At 36.5% G+C, this 23,011-nt stretch overlaps 1 protein-coding gene across 2 annotated transcripts in view; it reads left to right on the top strand.

Moving 5' to 3' along the window:
* The first annotated feature begins 10,659 nt into the window (after nucleotides 1–10,659).
* ANKIB1 (ankyrin repeat and IBR domain containing 1) overlaps nucleotides 10,660–23,011 on the top strand; it is a 112,094-nt gene continuing 99,742 nt past the window's right edge. For both annotated transcript variants that reach the window (XM_008073838.1, XM_008073839.2), the window contains exons 1-2: nucleotides 10,660–10,943; nucleotides 21,366–21,666. In XM_008073838.1, coding sequence (XP_008072029.1) covers nucleotides 10,756–10,943; nucleotides 21,366–21,666 — 489 coding nt within the window. In that variant the 5' untranslated portion in view covers nucleotides 10,660–10,755. The remainder of the gene's footprint in view (nucleotides 10,944–21,365; nucleotides 21,667–23,011) is intronic.

Raw genomic sequence — 23,011 nt, forward strand, 5'->3', positions numbered from 1 at the left:
GGCTTTGTTGAAGATGAGTTGGTTGAGAAATTGAGGTTTTGCTTCTGGAATCTTGATTCTATTCCATTGGTCTATATGCCTGTTCCTGTACCAATACCAAGCTGTTTTGGTTATTGTAGCTCTATAGTAAAGTTTGAAGTCTGGTAGTGTGATACCTCCTGCTTTGTTGTTTTTTTTTTTGCTGAGGATTGTTCTGGCTATTCTTGGTCGTTTGTGTTTCCATATGAATTCCTGTATTGTTTTTTCTAGGTCTGAGAGAATGTTGCTGGTAATTTGATGGGTATTGCATTAAATCTGTAGATTGCCTTAGGTAGAATGGACATCTTTATAATGTTGATTCTACCAATCCATGAGCATGGGATATTTTTCCACTTGTCTGTGTCATCCTTGATTTCCTTGAGCAGTGTTTTGTAGTTTTCATTGTAAAGGTCTTTCACATCTCTGTTTAGGAAGATGCCAAGGTATTTCATTTTTTTATGTGGCCATTGTGAATGGGATTGTGTTTTTTATTTGGGTTTCTGTTTGTTTATTATTGGTGTAAAGAAATGCAATTGTCTTTTGCACATTTATTTTATACCCTGAGACTTTGCCAAAGTCCTTTATCAGTGCAAGGAGGCTTTTGACAGATTCTCTTGGGTTTTCAAGGTACACAATCATGTCGTCAGCAAAGAGGGATAACTTGACTTCCTCTTTTCCTATTTGGATACCCCTGATCGCCTTCTCTTTTCTGATTGCTCCAGCTAGGACTTCCAATACTATATTGAATAGGAGGGGAGAGAGTGGGCATCCTTATCTTGTTCCAGTTTTCAGGGGAAATGGTTCCAACTTTTGTCTGTTTAGGAGTATGCTAGCTGTGGGTTTCTCGTAGATGGCTTTTACTATTTTGAGGTATGTTCCATGTATGCCTAGGAGTTCGAGGGTTTTTATCAGGAAGGGGTGCTGAATTTTATCAAAAGCTTTTTCTGCATCTAATGATATAATCATATGGTTTTTGTTCTGGTGTCTGTTGATGTATTCAATTACATTTACTGTCTTGAGAATGAACCAGCCTTGCGTCCCAGGGATGAAGCCTACTTGGTCATGATGGATGATTTTTGAGATGTGTTGTTGAATCCGGTTTGCTAGGATCTTCTTGAGTATTTTGACATCTATTTTTATCAAAGATATTGGCCTGTAGTTCTCTTTCTTTGTTGGGTCTTTACCTGGCTTGGGTATCAATGTGATGTTAGCTTCATGGAATGATTGGGGGGGGTTTCATTTTTCTCAATCACTTGGAATACTTTCAGTAGGATTGATATCAGCTCCTCCTTAAATGTCATACAGAATTCTGCTGGAAAGTAATCTAGTCCAGGGCTTTTTTTTTTTTTTTGTAGGTAGTTTTCTTATTACATAATCAATTTCCTTGATTATTATTGGTCTATTTAGGGTCTCGATTTCTTCTTGTTTCAACCTAGGCAGGTTTTGTGATATCAGAAAGTCTTCCATTTCTTTAAGGTTTTCAAGTTTGTTTCCATACAGGTGTATATAGCAGTCTCTAATGATCTTTTGTATTTCTTCAGGGTCAGATGTGACTTCATCTTTTGTGTTTCTGATTGTATTTATTTGGGCGTTTTCTCTTTTTTCTTGGTCAGTCTAGCTAGGTGATCATCGATTTTGTTTATCCTTTCAAAGAACCTGCTTTTGTTGCATTGATTTTTTTGTATTATCTTTTCTCTTCTATGTCCCGCATTTGGGCTTTTATTTTGGTGATCTGGATTCTTCTGCTGCAGTTAGGGTTTTGGTGATCTTGCTTTTCCAGCTTCCTAAGGTGACTTGTTAGGCTGTTGATTTGTGATCCTTCCATTTTCTTCATGTGCATTTGTAGGGATATGAATTCCCCTATTACTACAGCTTTCATAATGTCCTAGAGATTTTGGTAAGATGTCTCTTCATTTTCATTTGTTTCCAGGTATCTTTTAATCTCTGTTTGTATTTCATTGCTGACCAAGGTGTTGTTCATTATCATGCTGTTTAGTTTCCATGTCTTTGTGGGTTTGGGGGGGAGCTTGTTGGTGTTGATGTTTATTTTTATTACACTGTGGTCTGAGAAGGTATGACAAAATTTTGATCTTTTGAAATTTGTTTATGCTTGATTTATGGCCAAGTATGTGGTTGATCTTAGAGTACGTTCCATGCGTTGCTGAGTAGAATGTACATTCTGTCATCATTGGGTGGAGTGTGCTGTAGGTATCAATTAAGTCCATTTGGTCAAGAGTCACATTGAGGTTCCAGATCTCATTGCTGATTTTTTGTTCTGATGATCTGTCTAGGATTGTGAGTCAGGTATTAAAGTCCCCAGTTATGATGGTGTTAGAGTCAATATCTTTCTTTAGTCTTCCTAGAAGCTGCTTTATGAAAGTTGGCGCTCCCATGTTGGGTGCATATATGTTTAGGGATAGATATTTCTTGTTGATGGAGTGAACCTTTTCTCATTATGTAGTGGCCTTCTGTATCTTTTTAAATTATTTTTGATAGCTTAAATGGTATTTTGTCTGAAATTAGGATCGTGACTCCTCCTTTCTTTTGTGTTCCATTTGCCTGAAAATTTGTTTCCCTTCCTCTTACTTTGAGTCTGTGCGTGTCCTTTCTAGTGAGATGGGTCTCTTGAAGGCAGTATATTGCTCCTGGTGATATTTTATCCATTTTGCCATTCTATGTCTTTTCAGTGGTGCATTTAGTCCATTCACATTCAGACTAATTATTGAAATGTGAGAGTTGGTCCCTATCATAGAGTTCTTAAAGAGTTGTTCTTTCACTTGGTTTTTTTGTCTTGCTTTTGGTTTTGGAGTTGGTTCATGTGTATTTTATTCTTTTTCCTGTACTTTTGTGAAGAACGTTGGTTTTTTTTCCTTTTCTTCTGTGTTTAGTACTTTCTTAAGTGTTTCATGTAGAAGTGGTCTGGAGGCAGCATAAGTTGTTAGGGATTGGATATCTGGGAAAGATTTTAATTCTCCCTCGCTGATGAGGCTTAACTTGGCTGGGTAGGTTGTTCTTGCTTCAAATTGCTTATCTTTTAGGACTTTGAAGATAGGGCTCCAAGCTCTCCTAGCCTACAGAGTTTCTATAGATAAATCTGCTGCTATTCTGATTGGTCTTCCATGGTAGGTGATCTGGCCTTTTTCTCTTATTGCCTTTAGGATTTGTTCTTTCATACCTACTTTGTTTAGGTGAATTATTATGTGTCTGGGTGTTGTTCTTCTCATTTGTTGTCTTGCAGGGGTTCTCTGAATCTCTTGTGTTTGAATTTTTGCATCACTGATTAGATAAGGGAAATTTTCTTAAATAATCTCATGGAAAGTTTGTTCCCAGGTGGTTTCTGTGTCTCTTTCTGCCTCAGGAAGACCAATTACTCTTAGGTTTGGTCTCTTGAAGTAATCACTCATCTCTTGAATCTTGTTTTATTTTAGATGACTACAAGTTAACATTTTAATACTATAATTGTGACATTTAAACTGTACCTTCAGTTGTGTTCATTAGTGTTTACATTCAAGCTGATTTTTGTTTATAATTAAGTATAGTATAGCTTAGATTTCAAAATCTGTAATAAGAATAAGATGTAAGGGGTGTATATTGAGTCAGGGACACATTGGGACTAGCTACTACGGTGAATGACTTTATGGGAGTTATAAGATTTCTCCAGTAGACTCTGACCAGTTTGCCATTACATTTCTAAATGCTTTCCTTATTGTCAGTCAGTCAATCAGATTTCAGCCCTTTTATCTCAAGTTGATTTTTGAGTTAGTTAGGCCAATTTCATCTTATTGTAGTACTTCCTAATTAATAATGCTTTTATTGTTGTAAGTTTCTGAAATCTTTGTGTACTTTTAAAAATAGCAGTTCATCAATCTTTGACATCCCAGTTATTAAAAGAATAAAAGGAGGGAAATTAACATTGTCATTTTAATTTTTAAAAATTCATGTTTTCTTAGCATTTTCTTTTCTTTTCTTTTCTTTTTATTTTAAAGATGTGGGACCGGGCTCAGTGGCTCAGCCTGTAATCCTGCGCTTTGGGAGGCCGAGGTGAGTGGATTGCTTGAGCCCGTGGGTTCGAGACCCGCCAGGGCAACTTGGTGAGACCTCATCTCTACAATAAATCAAAAAATTAGCTGGGTGTGGTACCACACACCTGTAGTTCCAGCTACTTGGAAGACTGAGGCAGAAGGATCGCCGGAGCCCAGCATGTCGAGGCTGTGGTGGCTGGGAGCAGCCACTGCACTCTAGTCTGGGCTACAGAGTGAGACTCCAACTCAAAAAAATATTAATAATAATAATAATAATAAAATAAAGATGTGGGGTACAAATGTTCATTATGCAGGTACCCTTGTGAAGTGTGAAAGATTTAATACATTTAATAAAGGATTTTAATGACATAACTGAATTTAAGATAGCCTTTTTAGGTATCGGGTGTTGAAGACAGTTATTTACTTACAGCATGCTGTGAATGCTTGAAGTGTGTTTGTGTTTTGTTTTTTTCTTTTCTTTGAGTTGGAGTCTCACTCTGTCGTCCAGACTGAAGTACAGTGGCATGCTCTCAGCTACCACAGCCTCAACCTGCTGAGTTCAGGCGATCCTTCTGCCTCAGCCTCTAAGTAGCTAGAACTATAGGCTGCAGCCACGCACTACCATGCCCGTCTTCGTTTTTGATTTGTAGTAGATAAGAGGTCTCACCAAGTTGCCCGGGCTGGTTTTGAACCCTTGAGATCAGGCATTCCTCTCACCTCAGCCTCCCAAAGTGCTGGGATTATAGGCTTGAGCCACTGCGGCAGGCCTGATTGAAGCTTTCATAGTTAAATCTAGGAGTATAGGCTGGACAGTTTTCAATGTAGTCCTTTTTTGTTCTAAGATTTTATGAATTAATAAATTTTATGCTGTAAACATTTCTTATATACAGAAGTTTAAGTTATATTTTACATTGGTGGACTTGATAGTCTTAAATGGATGAGAGATTATACTGTATAGATTATTTCTTATGAATTGTAGATCTCTATATGCATTATCAAATTTAATCTTAACAATGGCCTTTTAAAATGAATATTATTTTCTAGATGAGAAAACTAAGATTATCATTAAAAGATTTGTGTAATTGTAGCCTAGCTCTGTCAATCTTCAAAGTTCTTTCAACTCACTACACCATATTGCATTAATCTGTCAAACAAAACAGGATATATACATAACACTAAATTAAATTGGCCAAGTTCAAAGTAAACAAAATAATAAATGACATATCATTTCAGAAGTTGGCTATATGAACTGTGATGACCTGAAACTAAGTAGAGAAAGGTAAAACTAAAGCCAAACTCTTAGAATAGGAATCCAGGGGTCCAGCCATACCTAGCTATACAGCCTTACTTCTGCTTACTCCTCTATGCACATCCCTAGCTTCAGGCAAACTCACTGTTCTTAAAAACATGTTTATGATGCAGCCTTAGTTATGCAGTTCCTAAGAGTTTGCCTTTTCCCCGTCACATGTAGGAAGCCATTGAAGATTTTATAGAAGATATATCCTAATGATCACCACCACCCCTTAATGGTGGATCACAAATCCTGAACCTTGGAATCAGTAAAGCTGATTATACACCCTAGGCTTCAGGAAAGGTCAAGACATACCTTTTTCCTTATTCTTAACACTGTTTTTCAGTAAGACGTTTTAAGTTGGACCTGAGTACTAGGATTTGTACCTTTTCGTAGAAGCTATACATACTGAATCTGGATTCTAGCATCTGTTTTCCTTTTTGCTTCCTCTCTTTCTCTGCTTTTTTCTCACCGTCAGAAAAATCTAGACTAGAGGGCCCAGTAGACCTTGTAATTTACACATGGCCCTGCTAAGTATTGCCTAGAGGTTAGATGTTTGGTACTAAAAATAGTAGTAAGTAGCATTAGTTTTTCTTGGAGTGACCTTTCTATGTATTTTCCAGTGGACAACTAGTCCTTCAACAGTTTGTGAATTTAGAACATTGTCCTTTTTTATTCCATTTGTAACTTTATTTTATTATTAATAATCCATATTGCTGTATTTCTAAAGCTTTAAGTCTTGGAGTAAATACTGTTTAAAATGTATCCAGAATCCAAGCTGCTCAGTTGCTACGGTTCCAATCCAGGAAACCATTTTCTGTTGCCTGGGATACCTTAGTAGCCTCCAAATTTGTTTTTCCTGTTTCAATTCATGTTTTCCTATGGTCTCTTCCCAATATAGGAGCTAAACATTTTGTTCATTCTTTTATTTTTAAGTAATTTTAGACTTACAAAAAATTTGCGAACATAGTACAGAGAGTTCCTGTCTACTCTTCACCCTAATGTTAACGTCTTTCATAATCTTGATTCAATTTACCAAAACTAAGAAATTAGCATTGATACAGTACTATTAACTAAACCATATACCTTGTTTAGGTGTCAGTTTTCCTTGAATGTCTTTTTTCCCATTCCAAAATCCATTCTAGGATCCTAATGCCATTTAATTGTCTGTGAACAGTTGTGCAGTCTTTTCGCATCTTTCATGACTATTGACACTTTTGAAGGGTATTGGCTAGTTATTTTGTAGAATGTCTCAATTTGAGTTTCTGTGATATTTTCTCATATTTAGATTGTTTTTTTTTTCCCCACAAAAATACTGTAGAATTTAAACGCCTATTTTAGTGCATTAGCATGGAGTACATTATGTCAATATGTTACAGGTCGCATTAACCTTGATCATTTGGTTAAGATGATATTTCCCGTGTTTCTCCACTGTAAAATTGCTACTTTCTACTTTATACTTATGAAATATCTTGGGGAATAGGTTTTGAATCTATACAAATATACTGTTTTTTCTCAAACTTATACCCACTAATTTTAAAAGCCATCTAGTTACCGCAGTAAAGCCAAAAAAAAAAAGAAAGAAAAGAAAAGGCATGCAGATTTAAAAGAAAGAAATAAAGCTGTCTCTATTCATAGATGATGTAAGTCTACTTTAGAAAATCTCCCCCAATAAACCTAGTTTAAAAAAAAAACTCTTAGAACTAATAAGTGAATTTAGCAGGTTTGCAGAATACAAATTCAGCTGTATATCTGTATACTATAAATGAACACTCGAAATTTAATGTTTTTAAAGTATCATTTATAATAGCACCTCCCAGAAAATATTTAGGTATAAATCTAACAGAATATGTGTACCATTTATATCATGTAAACTATAAAACTTTCATTGAAAATTAATCATAGGCATAAATAAATAGAAATACCAAGTTCATGGATTAGGAGAGTCAGCATTGTTAAGACATCTGTTCTCTCAGTAATCAAGACAGTATAGTATTGCTGAAAAGATAGACACATAGAGAAATAGAACAGAATAGAGCTCAGAAATTGATTCACACAAATACAGTCAATTGGTTTCTGACAAAGATGCAAAGGCAACTCAAAGGAGAAAGGACCATCTTGTCAACAGATAGTGCTGGAACTATTGAATGTCAGTACACAAACACCATATACAAAAATGTACTCAAAATGAATCATATACATAAATAAAACTTGAAACTATAAAACTTCTAAAGAAAAGAATAGGAGAAAATCTCTGTGATCTGGGTTAGGCAAAGAGTTTTACTAAGGATTCCAGTAGTTTATAGAAAGGGAAACAGTTGAAAAATTTGGCTTTATCAAAATTGAAACTTTGGTCTGTGAAAAATAGTGCTAAGAGAATGAAAAGCCTACAGACTAGAAGAAATATTTGCAAGTCACATTTCTAAAAAAGGACTTTTTTTAACAGCATATATAAGGAACTCAAATTCAGTAATACTTCATGTTAAAAGTGGGCAGAGATCTAAGTAGACACTTTACAAACCAAGATATATGCATGGCAAATAAGTATATGAAAACATGTTCAACATTATTAGTCATTAGGGAAATGGAAATTAAAACCATTGTATGATACCACCACACATCTCTTAGAATGGCTACCAACCCACCTAAAAACTGACAATTCCAAATGCTGACTAGGATTCAGCACCACTGCTTTTATATATGGTTGATGGGAATGAAAACTGGTACATCTATTCTGAAAACAGTTGGATGGTTTCTTATAAAATTAAACATATGACTTACTATATGTCCAGAAATATCCTATTCTTGCATATTTACCCAAGAGAAATCAAAACTTACATTCACTCAAACCTATATGTGAATGTTACGGCAGCCATACTAATAATTACCTTAAACTGGAAACAACCAAGATGTTCTTCCATAAATGGATGGTTAAGCAAATAATGGTAATCCATACAATGGACTACTACATAATAAAAAGGATTGGGAGAAGGGGCACAATATCAATAAGAGTACCTGATCTCAAACCAGGCAAAGTGTGTGGTGTGGGGATGAGTGGTGTGTGAGTGTGTGCGTTTGTGTGTGTGTGTGTGTGTGTGTGTGTGTGTGTGTGTGTGTGTGCGCGCGCGCAATTGAGAGACACTAGGAAGAGAGGGGAGGAGTGGGAGAGGCAGTAATTCCAAACTGGAAGTGGGATTTGGTTTTGGGAAGTGTGGAAGAGTGAGCCAAGCCTGACCCGTAATTTAGGAGCTCAGGACATGGGCTCGAGGGGCCCAGATTCTACAGGACAAAAAGTTGCCTTCAGTGGATGCATTTCCCTTCAACTTCTTTTCAGACATGGTTTTGTTCCATAACCCTTGGGCATGACATTAGGTATAAAAAATATTTTCACCCTGTTTGTTTCTTTTGAGATGGGATCTTGCTGTGTTTCTGACTGGTCTCAAACTCCTGAGTTGGAGTGATCCTCCCGCCTGTCTCCCAAATAGCTGGGAATATAGCTGTGCACCATCATGCCCTTCACATGTTTTTTAAAGCTATGTTTTAGTGTCCAGCCTGCCACTGAATTGATTGGGTAACATGATAGGCTCTTGTATTCTCTGCCTATGTGTTTTCCTCCCTCCATTCTATCTTCTACACTGTCACAATAGTTAATTTTCTAAGACCAGGTACGGTGGCTCATGCCTGTAATCCCAACACTTTAGGAGGCTGGGGTAGGAGGATCACTTGAGACCTGGAGTTCATGACCATCCTGGGCAACATAGCGAGTCCTCATCTCTACAAATTTAAAATATATATATATACTTGGGCATGGTGGCATGTGCCTGTAGTCCAACTACTCAGGAAGCTGAGATAGAAGGCTCGCATGAGCCCAGGAAGTCAAGCTGCAGTGAGCTATGATTGTTCCACTGTTCTCCAGCCTGGGCGACAGAGTGAGACTCCGACTCAAAAAAAAAAAATCTAAAGCATGAAGTAATTATATCACTGCCCTGCATAAAAGCCTTTAATTATCTCTTCTTTTCAGGTTAGAGTATAATTTCCTTACCTGGCCCCAACTTATTTTCAACTGTATCTCCTGTAAGTACAATGCTAGAACCTCTGAACCCCATTCATACTCATCATTCCTTGCTTAGGCCTTTTTTTCATACCTGCCTTTGAATATGCTGTTGTCACTAATTTTCAATCATAGTTCAGTAATAGATTCAGAAACAACATTTATTGGAATAGAACGAAACAGCATTTATTGAACACATTAACTAAGAACTATACTGCATACTTTAAATAAAGTAGCTATTACAATCCTCATAGCCATGCCTAAGAAATGATTGTTTTCCTTGCTGTACAGATGGGAAACTGAGGTTTTTAAGAAATGAATAACTTGCCTGGAATCATACAGCTAGTGTAGTCAAATGGCATTTTGAATTCCACATCCGCTGTTTGTTTCTATGACCTTCCTCACACACTTCACCTTGCTTCAGTAGTAAATGCCCACATGATCATTATCATAACCTCTTTCCAAACATATCATGCACCAGGGTAGGCAACATAGTAAGACCTCCCCTCTACAAAAAAAAATCCAAAAGTTAGCTGGGCATGGTAATGCATATCTATAGTCCTAGCTATTCAGGAGACTGAGGCAGGAGGATTGCCTGAGTATAGGAGGCTGAGGCAGAGGTGAGCCGTGATTGTGACACTGCACTCCAGCCAGGGCAACAGAGTGAGACCCTGACCCAAAAAAATAAAATAATAAAAATAAAATTTTAAAAAACATAGTATGCATAAACATTTCATGTTTTCCGCTTTGTTTTGAATTATTTGTAGTAGAAAGAACTTAATGATCTTAAAAATAGAATAATCATTGTCCATTGTTCTATGTATAATCAGTTTTACTAGTTTGCTTTGAATATCAGTGAGTTGTATGGTCCTATATATTTATATTTTAAGTCTTTTCTCTGATGTCCTTGTATAATTTATATAGAAATTTAAGAATATTCAACATAAAATTCATCCAAGCCCACTTCCTGCCCTCATGTAGAGGAAAATTAAAAAGTTATATGTAGATAAATTTTACAGTGCAGTGTACAGTCTGTGAAACCTTAATAGTCTCTGTGTAGGAACTGTTACAGTTTAACAAGAAGTTAACTTAGACAATGTTAAAATTTTGAGATTTGGGGGGGACTATTAAGATAAATTTGGTACAATTTAATATAGTTTATTCCCTTACATATGCTTCCCAGATTTCATTTGTGTTCCTAATTGGGTTGTTTGTTCTTTAGGATATTTCTTCATTATTGTTTTACAGTCTAATTTGAATAACTTTTCTTCCACTAGAATGTGAAACATGTCGCAGAAGCATTCAAGAAGTGACTGAAGGGAGAAGGAAAAAAGTGCCACTGCCTATCAGGAAAAAACAAAACAAAACAAAACATGGGAAATACAACCACCAAATTCCGCAAAGCACTCATCAATGGAGATGAAAATCTGGCCTGCCAAATATATGAAAACAACCCTCAGCTAAAAGAGTCCCTTGATCCAAATACATCTTATGGGGAACCCTATCAGCACAATACTCCATTGCACTATGCTGCTAGGCATGGAATGAATAGAATACTAGGGTAAGTATTACTGTAAACCAATTGATAACAAATTGGTGAAAGAGTAAAAAAAATTGTGTCTTTGAAAATACATACAGATATGTGCATATTATATAGTGTTGTAGTGAATTAAACTTTCTGAGACCAAAGTTGCCTAAATTATTTGGGGTGATTTTTGTTTATTATGACTTAGTATTATTTTCTTTATTATACCTAAAATAGACCAAAAGTTTTAATCGTGAGATTGGTTTACATATTCTTGTTGCTATAAATATGTTCAGAACCTGAACATGTTTCATAGTATGAATTCTTGATAATACAATACTTGATTTATAACGTTTCAATTCAAGAAAAGTACTTGTCAGCTATCAAAAAAATTTCAGGGAATAGTGCCAGAGGCAGAGTTCTAAGTTCTGATTAGCTATTTCAAGTTGGAAAACAGGTGCATTTGCTGAGTCCAGTTATGATCAGGTTTGAGTTTCTTTTCTTCTAATGAGGTTCAGTTACTTGAAAACACTTTTCTAAAAACAAAACATTTTCTTAAACTGAAAATGCTAAGAAACTTTTTTTATTTTTTTTGAGTTGGAGTCTCACTCTGTCGCCCAAACTGGAGTACAGTGGCCACTTCCGGCCACTGCAGCCTCGACCTGCTGGGCTCCAGCGATCCTTCCGCCTCAGCCTTCCAAGTAGCCGGAATTACAGGCATGCGCTACCACGCCCAGCTGATTTTTTGATTTATTGTAGAGATGAGGTCTCGCTGCCCAGGCGGGTCTTGAACCCGCGGGCTCAGGCAATCCACTCACCTCAGCCTCCCAAAGGCGCCGGATTACAGGCTGAGCCACCGAGCCCGGCTCTAAGAAACTTTTAAAACTATCTCTTCAACAAGAAATCATTAGTGATATAGCAAATATATTTATGTAAAGATTTTTACCTAATCACATGGAAATTGCATTTGATATTTGCTAGCTTATAAAAGGAACAAAAGAGAATAGTAGTTTTATACAAGTTTGATTATTTTAGATGTTGAGTAGACATAGAAGTCTGATGCTTGAAGAAAAAGAAAAAAACAATTCTTTGCTTACACAGTGAAATGTAATTCTAAAAACAGGATTAAACACTCTTTAGAACTTGACCAAAAAAACAACATTCAGCCTTTTTTCTGTTTCTTCTGTGTACAAATTGTTGTTCAAGCTAAGCTGCTCTTTTTGGTATCTCCAAAAGTGCCATGGGTGTCTGTCTGCCATGTTCATGCTGCTCTCTTGGTCACAAGTGTCCCTTTTGCCCATTGCAGTCTCACCTTTCTCTTACATGAATTTTACTCCCCTTCAGGATCCTGTGTGTGCCACATCTATCTTCTTAGATTGTCATAACGCATAGGAACCTCAATTTTTTGTTGTTGTTGTTAACATCTATGGCTCTTTTTCAGTTGCCTCCCTTTTTTGCTATATGCTACCTATTGTATTCTACAGTTTTGTATATCTTCTTTGTCCCTACCTATATTATAACTTTTTAAAGGTACCTTCTTTGTACTTTTAGCATCTAACATAGTATCTTACACAGAGTAAATAGAAGTTTTCATAAAATCATTACAAAAGGAAATATTTTTTCAACCAGAGTTTATGAATGAGAAAAATTCTATAAGTAATTTATATCATCCAGGCTCATAACTTTATCAACTCTATCTTGACTTAAAAGGTATTTCTGTTACCTCATTTTTTACATTTATTTTTTATTTTCATTTATCTAAAAATACCTACTTAAAAGTAATCCCCGACTTTGTTTGAAATTTTGCATTTTTTCTGCCAAAACTGGATCTTCCCTGTGTTAATGACACCAGCATATTTGTTGATGTAACAGTGGCAAATGTTTATTGAAAGTTTACTATTTTCTAAGCACTGTTAACAGCGCTCCACATGCATTCTCTCAATCCTCACTACAGTTCTATGATGCAGTTTATTGTCTGTGTTTTATAGGTGAGAAAACTAAAGCACAATAGGGTTAAGCAACTTGTCAAAACTCTCACAACTTGTAAGTGGCCAAGCTAATTGCCCAAGCAGATGACTGTAGACTTCAAGCTCTTAACCCCTGTGCTGTACAGCCTCTTTAATTTCTAACCTAGGTATCAGGACTGCCTCAGCCACTTGTTGGCAGAACAAGTTACTCAGTCATTCTGGATTTATCTGTATATTGGATATTTGTCTCACAGAGCTCATAGGACAATTAATCAATTAATGTATTAAATACCTATTATGCCATCTAAAATATAATATACACTTGTTAATGTTCTTACCTCTGTACACCTGCTAATGTTTAGTACTTACCTCTGTAATCCTAAATATCTTCAATTTGTCCTTGAGTTACCCTTCTTTTTTGCCTAACCTACTACTAGTACTAAGTTCCTCGAAGTCTTGCACTTGGATTTACTTTTTTCCATTCCCATTGCCCCAAGCTTAGTTCACTCTTAACCCCTGCTCCTAATACTAAAGTACTTTGGCTCCTAAATGGTCTTTTTACATGTCTGTTCCTCTTATAATCCTATGTCTAGATTAATCCTCCTAAAGTATAGCCTTTCAATGTTCTTTCTCTCTTAAGAAAGTTCTAACAATGCACTATTATCTGCATTATTCTATTTAGCTTCCAAAACTCTCTTTACTTCTGCCCTCATTCTACCCCATTAGCCAAGTCTTTCATTACTCTCTAACATGATCTTGTCATTCATACTGGTTGATTGATTTCCCTCCTGCTTTCCCACTTTTAGGAATGCTACTCCCTTAGCTTTATTCCTGTTGGCTCCTTGATTCTCAAATGACTCTTTTCCAATTACCTGTCTAAATTCTGACTCAGTTTCTGCCTTATTAATAAATTCATCCCCAACTTCTCTGACCTGAAGTATAATTCCTGCTCTCTGAGATTCCTACAAATTACGTTTAAAACTCATACTGCTATTATTAAACTCATCTTCGCCAGTTTATAAATATCACAACTACAGTACTCAGTATTATTCTTAATAGATTAGCTATTGATTGCTTAACCCATTAAGGCTTTCTAACATGACCTTTTTGTTTTATTTATTTAAGTTGAGCATTTTCAGTGAAATTATAAAACTGTTGATTTAGCCTCCTAATATTGAACACTTCAGTAATGTTTAATATCAAGTTCTTGTATATGATTAATTAAACTTTACTTAGAATTCTAGTGTAAAGTATATTTAAATGTTACTATTCCGAAGGTAAAATGTATATTTTAACATAAAAGAAACCAAACGGAAAAGTACTTTTAACCATTTATAGTGTAATTTACAAATATACTTTATATAATTGGAAAACATTATATAAAAAGTAATTTAGTCCAGTGACTCTTAACATGTATTCTTGAGGACCCCCAGATCCCAAGACTGTTTCAAAGAGAACATGAAGTCAAAACTATTTTTATAATAATACCAAGATGTTATTTGCCTTTATTACTGTGTTGACATTTGCAGTGATAGTACAAAAACATGGAAGGTAAAATTGCTGGCACCTTTAGATGAATCAAGGCAGTGACACCAAACTGTATTAGTAATCATTGTATTCATCCCTGTTAGGCACTTAGAATTTTTTTTTTTAAAAAGCCAGTTTCACTTTAAAGTATCCTTGATTAGTTTATCTCCATCCTTGAGTACACATATCTTTAATACTCTATATGACAAATGGAGAGACTGTATAAAGCACTTCTGCTGCATACCAAAATATAATGATAGCTTTGAGGAAGAGTACGTATGCCATTGTTTGGGTTGTGTGTTTGGAACACTATTTTACAACTAACAAGAACAAAACAATGATTATTCAGGCTTGAGTGTGTAGCCAGCATGTTTTTGAAAATAAATTGTTTATCAATTCAAGGGAAACTACTGCCAGTAGTTGTTGCTAATGATAAAATTTGAACTTTCAAGTGAATAGTAAAATTTTGGAAAAGTTGTATTCACTACCTTCAGCTTGACAACTTCTCAATACTTAGGAATTTTTCTGATAAGATTGGTAATGATATCAATTAATGCAGTTTTGGTTTTTATATTGTCTACCATAATGTGACCTTACATGCAAATAGTAAAAAACCTTATATGCAAATAGTAAAAAAGCCCTCCATAGCTACTAGCATAACTAGAAAAAGGGGTATAAAACGTACATATCAGTTATGTATTTGTTATTCCATTTGTACATTTATGTATATAAAGGAATAATTTATTTTTAATTTAAACCACTAAAATGAATCAGTGAAATCAGAATATCCAATTTGATAAATAGTTTTAGCATAAAATATTTATGCAGGTATAGTACTGTGTCTAATTGAGAATCTCTCCTGAGTGAATATGTATGAAAAAGTTATTTTAATACTTTACCTTCAGAATAATATTTTTTATGTGTTCAGTTTAACAACCCGTGGGCTCAGGCAGTCCACTCACCTCAGCTTCCCAAAGGCATGGGATTACAGGCTGAGCCACCGAGCCTGGCTTTTTTTTTGAGTTGGAGTCTCACTCTGTCACCCAGGCTGGAGTGCTATGGCATACTCACCACCCAGTACATATCACCCTACTGGACTCCGGCGATCCACCCACCTCAGCCTTCCAAGTAGCCGGAACTACAGGCACACACTGCTACAACTGGCTGATTTTTTATTTATTGTAGAGACAAGGTCTTGCCAGGTTGCCCAGGCTGGTCTCGAACCCGCGACCTCAGGCAATCCACTCGCCTCAGCCTCCCAAAGTCCTAGGCTGAGCCACCAAACCTGGCCAGGAAAATAAGTTTTTTAATGATTAAGAGACATGGCTGTATAAAGAAAATTACTCATATTTCTGCTTCTCCTAAACAACTATTAAAATTATTTCATGGTCTCTTCTTGTTTTTATCCATATATATTCAGAAGATTGTGAAGGGAAATGAAGTTGTATTCTTATATTTCCTTTTAGCTATAAGATTCAGGAATAAACTTTGAACTGCCGTAATTTTTTATTGTGTAGGTATACCATGATTTACATTTGTCATTTCTTTTATTACCAGACATTTAAGTGGTTTTCAAATTTTCAAATTCAAAATAACACTATATTGAGTGTTATTGTTTCTATACACTTTTATTAAGTTATTTAAGATAAATTCTCATGTAGGCTTACTCAGTCAAATGAATCATATTAATTGTTAGGAGCGCTTATGTAACTTGCCTAAAGTCACACAGCTAGAAAGTGACAGAACTAGGATTAGAACCTAGCAATCTGGTACTAGAGACCACGTCTTGACAAGTGTACTGCACTGCTAGCCTGAGAGAATTTATTACAAATAAAGAGGTCCCCAGTCCCAAGTCACTGATCTAAATCATGAATGTTTAATATGCATTTAGCTCATTTATCAAAATTATAGTATAAATTTTGCTATGTATCTGTCAGTGTGTTGGGGATTCAAGAAAGAACAGGATATAAGTAGGTCCTGCCTTCAAGGCCTATCAACTATGTAACTGGAAGAAGGGAACAGATACGTTAGGAAGTAACTGTTGTAAAACGTAATGCATTACATGGTTAGGATGTTGTATGACGACAGAGAAGGGAGTGATCAACTAAACTGGGGGAGAGGAGCTTAGTTGTAAAGAGGCTTCCAGATAGGGTTGGGTTTGCTTAGATGGTCTGAATCAGTTCCTGGGAAGCCAAATAACAGTAAGCTCTGGAGTGTAATGAAGGCATCAGAAGACCATAATGGGCTATGTGGAGCTGTAGAGAAAATCTGAGCAAATTTCACTGAAATTTGGGACCTGGGCTAAAAGTGGAACCTTGAAAGTTAAATTATGACTGCCACTGCGTAGAGATTGAGAGCTCCAGAGAGATTTACCTCCTGGGACATATGTATTTACATTTGAATGGGGCGAAGCATGAATTGAGCCCTGGAACCTTGGAGACATTCCCTAAATTGTAAAACCTAGAAATGCTAGTCTTATCTTTCCCCTGTAGACATTTTGTATCACAAAGAGTAAAAAACCAGGATCTTTCCCTGGGAGAATTTGTTTACTCTCAGGGATAAGTTTTTACCCCCATCTCCAAAGGAAAGGAGGTCTGCTATACAAGCCTTACTGTATAACCTCCCAGATTGTTATTTTCAGGGTTCCTTGCTTTATTAGTTTCCCATTGCTACTGTCACAAATTTACCACAGACTTTATAGCTTAAAACAACACTTGTATTATCTCATAGTTCTGGAGGTCCAGAAGTGTGTAATGGTTCCACTGGACCTAAGTCTAGGTGTTGGAAGGGCTACATTCCTTTTGGAGACTTTAGGGTAGGATTCCTTCCCTTGACTTTCCAGCTTCCAAAAGTGGAAATGATCGATATTTCCCTTGATTATATTGAGTCCTGATGGATAATCTCTGAAGGGGTCCAGCCCCTTTGCCGGGTCGTGAGATCTCCTGAAGGAGAGACGGATAGGTGAAGGACGAAAATATTATACTCGGACACCTGCTTCCTGAACAGATGACATCCTTTATTAGTTAACAGAAAGCTTTTATACCATTCGTAAAGGGGCAAGACAAAGAAAATTCCTTCATGTACATATGCTTTAAAAGTTACCACCATCTAGCGGTCTTTAGAAGAAACGAATAAGCCAAAAACACTATCTACTTTCAGTTAATGAGTCTTGATATAAGTTTAAAAGGAGTTTCACTTAAACTAAACATAATGCATACAAGGTTTACTTTGATTTCGGTTCCACATCACTTGTCTAATTAAAAAAGCCTTAAAATCACTAAGACAAAACTATAGATTGTACCTAGTGATAGTAGGAATATAAAGCCCATTAACTTGATCAAACAACAGTGGCTAGCATTTAAAGAATAGCTATGAAAGTCACTTACTGTGAAATACATACACTAATCTTTACTCTGAATAAACATATAAAGTGAACTAAACATAATGAAATAAAACTAACACAACTAAAATTATTATGGTTGCATAATTGCTAATGATCTTTTAAGTTTAGGATAATGGTGATTTGGCTGTTTTCCCTTATGCTTGGCAACCTCCTGGAAAACATCTTTGTCTTAAGATAGGCAGTGGAGCAATTATTATTATCCTTGAGGCACCAATTTTATCATTGTGTGAACTTAAATTTATGAACTTAAAACAATCTTCAAAGTAGCTATAAAACACTAAACTGTAATGTAGCACTAAAACATAATTAATGACACAAAGTAAAAACCTTGTTAAACATAACCAGAGCCTAATAATTTTTGTCAACCCTCATACATATGTATATTGATTATGTAAACTTGTATGATATTACATTTACCAATTATGATTAATACATGGATAAAGCAATTATCATGTCTAGAATAGCACCGCCAGCAACTCTCTTCAAAAGAGTCCCAAATTACAGTCCTTGAAGTGCTTCAAGAAAGTTCCCAGGTGCACGGTCCTTCACGTAGCAGTTCTTCTCTTTTGGGCTTTTACGACCTTCAAAGTTTTGTAATCGCCTTTCTTGTCCAGGTGTCTTCGTTACTTTTCTCTTATCCTGCAGTGTTTATTTCTAAAGAAAACTCAAAAGAAGCTTTTAATGACATTTCCCAGGCCCCCAAGGTTGCTTTCTGTATTTAGTTAATTATCATAAAAGTGTCTAATTAGTATCTTATGAATTCAGTGAAAACCCACTCTATAAACGTTTACTTAAAATTTAACTATAGAATTAAGTAAAAACCTTAACGATTAATCTTTATTCTAAGTCTGAGAAGACAGTGTTATAAACCACCTACATAACTCCTAGATAAGTGTTAGAACTTATAATGAGCTCATAATGAACTTACCATAAACTTGTGCTTCTAAAAAACCTTATGTCTAAACACTAAACTGCATAATTCTAAATCAAATAAGGAGTGAATATACTAATATCTTTTTATTCAAGCAATATCTAGTAACTTATAACCAAGTGAAAGAAAGCATTCTTGTTGTGCTTCAGAGTTTAACCCTTGCATATGTTAGAAAAGGCCAGGTGGCATAGTGGGAAAATGGAAAAATGAACCATGACATTCTCAGGTTAGGTGTGAGTACTTCGCATAAACATGCCATTTTCTTCTTCCACGACTGCACAGAATTTCTTCAGCCGTATCAAACAGCAAAGGTGGAAGACAGAAGGGCCTCAGCTTCCCAGGCTCGCCCTGCGGCCTGGGGTCTTTGGCCCACCAGGACCCTGTCAATCATGTGGACCTCCAAGGCTGGTGGCTCCCAACAAATCTCCTCCTCTCAAAATCCTTATCTTAATCACTACTGCAGAGTTTCTTTTGTCATGTAAGGTAACATATTTACAGGTTCTAGGAATTAAGAGTTGGACATCTTTGGGGGTAGAGGCATTTTTCTGCCTACCACACTTACCTACAACACAGAGCACATCTGATCTGGCTCTAGTTCTTTTGCACCTGTGGAAAAATTGGGATATGAAAAACTGGCATGTTTGTTACAAGTAAGTAATACACTTCTGCTCCAGAGACCTCATGTCTGCTTTTAGGACATTTCTAATAAATGTAGATGCTAAAACCCTAACTGGCTAATTTTGAAGGGCTGTGCTGCCAAGCTCTCTAGAATCTTGACTATAAGAGCAGGAGTGATCCAGAGTAGTTCTGAAAGTTACCTGGGACCTTCTACTGCCTTAGAATGGACTGCTTAGCCTATATGTATCTCCTACCAACTTGGCTAATTTATTCAAATTGAACAGTCCATGCTAGTTCCTCTGTGGTTACTTATTTTTCTGTCAAAACCATGTGTTCTAAGCTAAACTATCCTAAAAGTAATCTGAGTGTGACTAGGATTTAGAATTTAGCTCTCCTCTCTTCCCATTGCTGTTTGGACTGGGTATAACAATCCTAATGATCTCAGTTCTCCACAGTAAATGCAGGCACTCATCTTCAGATGTGACTTGTATGCCTATTTCATAATGTATTTATGTGTTTTCTAGTACGGGCTAACCATATGTAGCAGGTCTTTAACAACCCATTTTCCGGTGTCCTGTTAACAGCCACTGAATTGGCTCAGCTATTATTCCTATGACCCTAGCTCATTAATACATTAGAAGGTAAGCACAGATGTGGATTTAGCAATGGTTCAGGCATCTTACTTAGACTAATTTTTGGTAAACACTACTACCATGGAATTAGATCTTGAGGTTTTAGAACTAAACACAATTTCCCTCCTCTCAGAAAGTATTATACTGTTTGCTATAGTCTGAATGTTTATGTCTTCCCCTGTTCCCCAAATTCATATGTTTAAAATCCTAAGTCTCAGCTTCAGGGAGGTGATTAGGTCATGAAGTTGGAGCCCTCATGAATGAAATTAGTGAGTACCCTTATAAAAGAGGCCCCAGAGAGCTGCCTTGCCCCTTCTACCACATGAGAACACAGAGGAAAGGCCTCTATGAGGAAAAGGCCCTTCCCAGACACCAAATGTGTTAGCAGCATCTTGGGCTTCCCAGCCTCTAGAACTGCAAGAAACAAGTGCTTGTTGTTTATAAGCCATATAGTTCATGGTGTTTTTGTTACAACAGTTCAAGCAGACTAAGATACTTTGTAAATATAAGCCTTATATTTTCAAAGGCTCGCTAATGATCTTCAGGAAGAGAAAATTTTCCTTAGATTTAAAATTCAGGCTCAGGAATAGGCATTACTTGCTGTCCTTATATTGTTGCAATCCTTATTAAATAAATATGTATGCAAGAAAAATAGAACAGAGCAACAAAGGAAGAAGAAAAAATTGATGTGGAATGGTTAATGTGTTCTTAAACATTTATGTAATTGGCATTAATCTATAAATTACTGCTTTGCTTTCTTTTCCTTTTCACTCCCCCCTTTATTAGTTTTGTCTTCCCTTTTTTTCCCTTCCCTCCCTCACTCCTTCCCCTCCCCTTTTATTAGCAAATACGATAAAAATACTCAAATTTATTTTCTTTTAATATTATTGTTCTAGGAGTTTTTATTTATTTTTTTGAGTCAGAATCACACTGTCACCCAGGCTAGAGTGCAGTGGCAGAGTCACAGCCACTGCAACCTTGACCCAGTTGGCTCAGGCAATCTTTCCACCTCAGCCTTCAAAGTAGCTGGAACCAGAGGTATATATATGCCACCATACCTGGCTAATTTTGGGGTTTATTGTAGAGACAAGGTCTCACCAAGTTGCCCAGGCTGGACTCAAACACCTGGGCTCAGGCAGTCCTCTTGCCTCCACCTCCCAAAGTGCTGGGATTACAGATGTGAGCCACTAAACCCAACAGATTAGAGTTTTTTAAACTGTAGGCATTAGTCATTTAACCTATTATAAACCGTACACTTCAGTAGAAATTGGAGTATCAGCTTAGAAGTAGAGTTTATCTTTTAAATTTGTTATCTTCTGTGTATTTCAAGGTGGGGGAAAAGGTGGTTTTCATCCCTTTTTTCCTTCCTTCCCATTTTAGGACTTTTCTTTTTGGTAGAGATGGAAACCCAAATAAACGGAATGTTCACAATGAAACATCTATGCATTTGTTGTGTATGGGACCTCAAATAATGATATCTGAAGGAGCCCTTCACCCTCGCTTAGCACGGCCCGCAGAAGATGATTTCAGAAGAGCAGATTGTCTGCAGATGATCTTAAGATGGAAAGGTGCAAAACTTGACCAGGGCGAATATGAGAGAGCAGCTATTGATGCCGTTGATAACAAAAAAAACACACCCCTGCACTATGCTGCTGCCTCAGGGATGAAAGCCTGTGTAGAGGTAAAACTTAGGTTGTTTTTTTTTAAATATTCTTCATTGTAAAATTGATGTCCTGATAATCTGTAATAATCAGTGTTGCTTTGCTTGTCTTGGTAATATGACTAGTCTTTACTTGTCTTTTTTTTTTTTTTTGGTCATTCTAAAGGATGATTTTCAATAAAGAGCCCTTTTTAAATAGTTATTTTATTGTTTTAGGGAGGAGGGAAAACCCCACAGCTAAACAATCAACCTTTGGAACAAAATGGAATCAAGAGCAATTAAAAATTTGCTAACATTTCCTAAGATAATGTCATAAATTAAGCACTCTCATATTGAGAATGATATACTCAATATGAGATTTTAGAAAAGATACATACTGCTTTGCTGATTTTTTTTTTTTTTTTTGGTCAACAATTTGTAAACTGTATACATGCTGGATATGGCACAACTTGGCAGGTTGGGCCCCCTGGTTATATTGGAGTCTTTAAAAACACTTGGAGTTTTCTTAATGCGTTATTTTGTTTGATTATTTGGGTTTTTTTGTTTTGTTTTGAGTCAGGGTCTCACTCTGTTGCCCAGGCTGGAGTGCAGTAGTGGCAGGATTACAAGTCACTGCAGCCTTGACCTCCTTTGCTCAGAAGATCCTCCCACCTAGCCTCCTAAGTAGCTGGGATTAAGGCACATCCTACCATGCCCAGCTTTGTGTGTGTGTGTGTGTGTGTGTGTGTGTGTGTGTGTGTGTGTGTGTGTGTGTGTAGACAAGGATTCACTATGTTGTCTGGGCTGGTGTTGAACTCCTGAGCTCAAGCATTCATCCCACCTCAGCCTCTCAGAGTGCTAGGGTTACAGGCATGAGCAACTGTGCCCAGCCTTAATTGTTTATTTTTTTCATGTTTACTCTGCACTAAAGTACTTCTGAATACATAATATGTTGTATTTGAATTTCTCCATATATATTTCATGTAAAATATATATATTATTTATATATACAAAAATATTTAACAACAGGCTTATATAAATTACCCGTGTAATTTGGGATCTTTTTGTTTTTTTTTTCTTTTTGGCATTGGAATCTCACTCTGTTACCCAGACTAGAGTGCAGTGGCCACTCCCGGCCACTGCAGCCTCGACCTGCTGGGCTCCGGCAATCTTTCTGCCTCAGCCTTCCAAGTAGCTGGAACTACAGGCGTGTGCTACCATGCCCGGCTAATTTTTTATTTATTGTAGAGATGAGGTCTCACCAAGTTGCCCAGGTGGGTCTCAAACTCCTCAGACTCAGGTAATCAATCCATTCACCTCAGCCTCCCAAAGTATGGGATTACAGACTGAGCCACCGAGCCTGGCTTATTATGGGATCTTAACTAAA

This window comes from Carlito syrichta, unplaced genomic scaffold (assembly GCF_000164805.1).
Source record: "Carlito syrichta isolate Samal-C Ts95f unplaced genomic scaffold, Tarsius_syrichta-2.0.1 Scaffold316198, whole genome shotgun sequence".
Classification (NCBI taxonomy): Eukaryota; Metazoa; Chordata; class Mammalia; order Primates; family Tarsiidae; genus Carlito; species Carlito syrichta.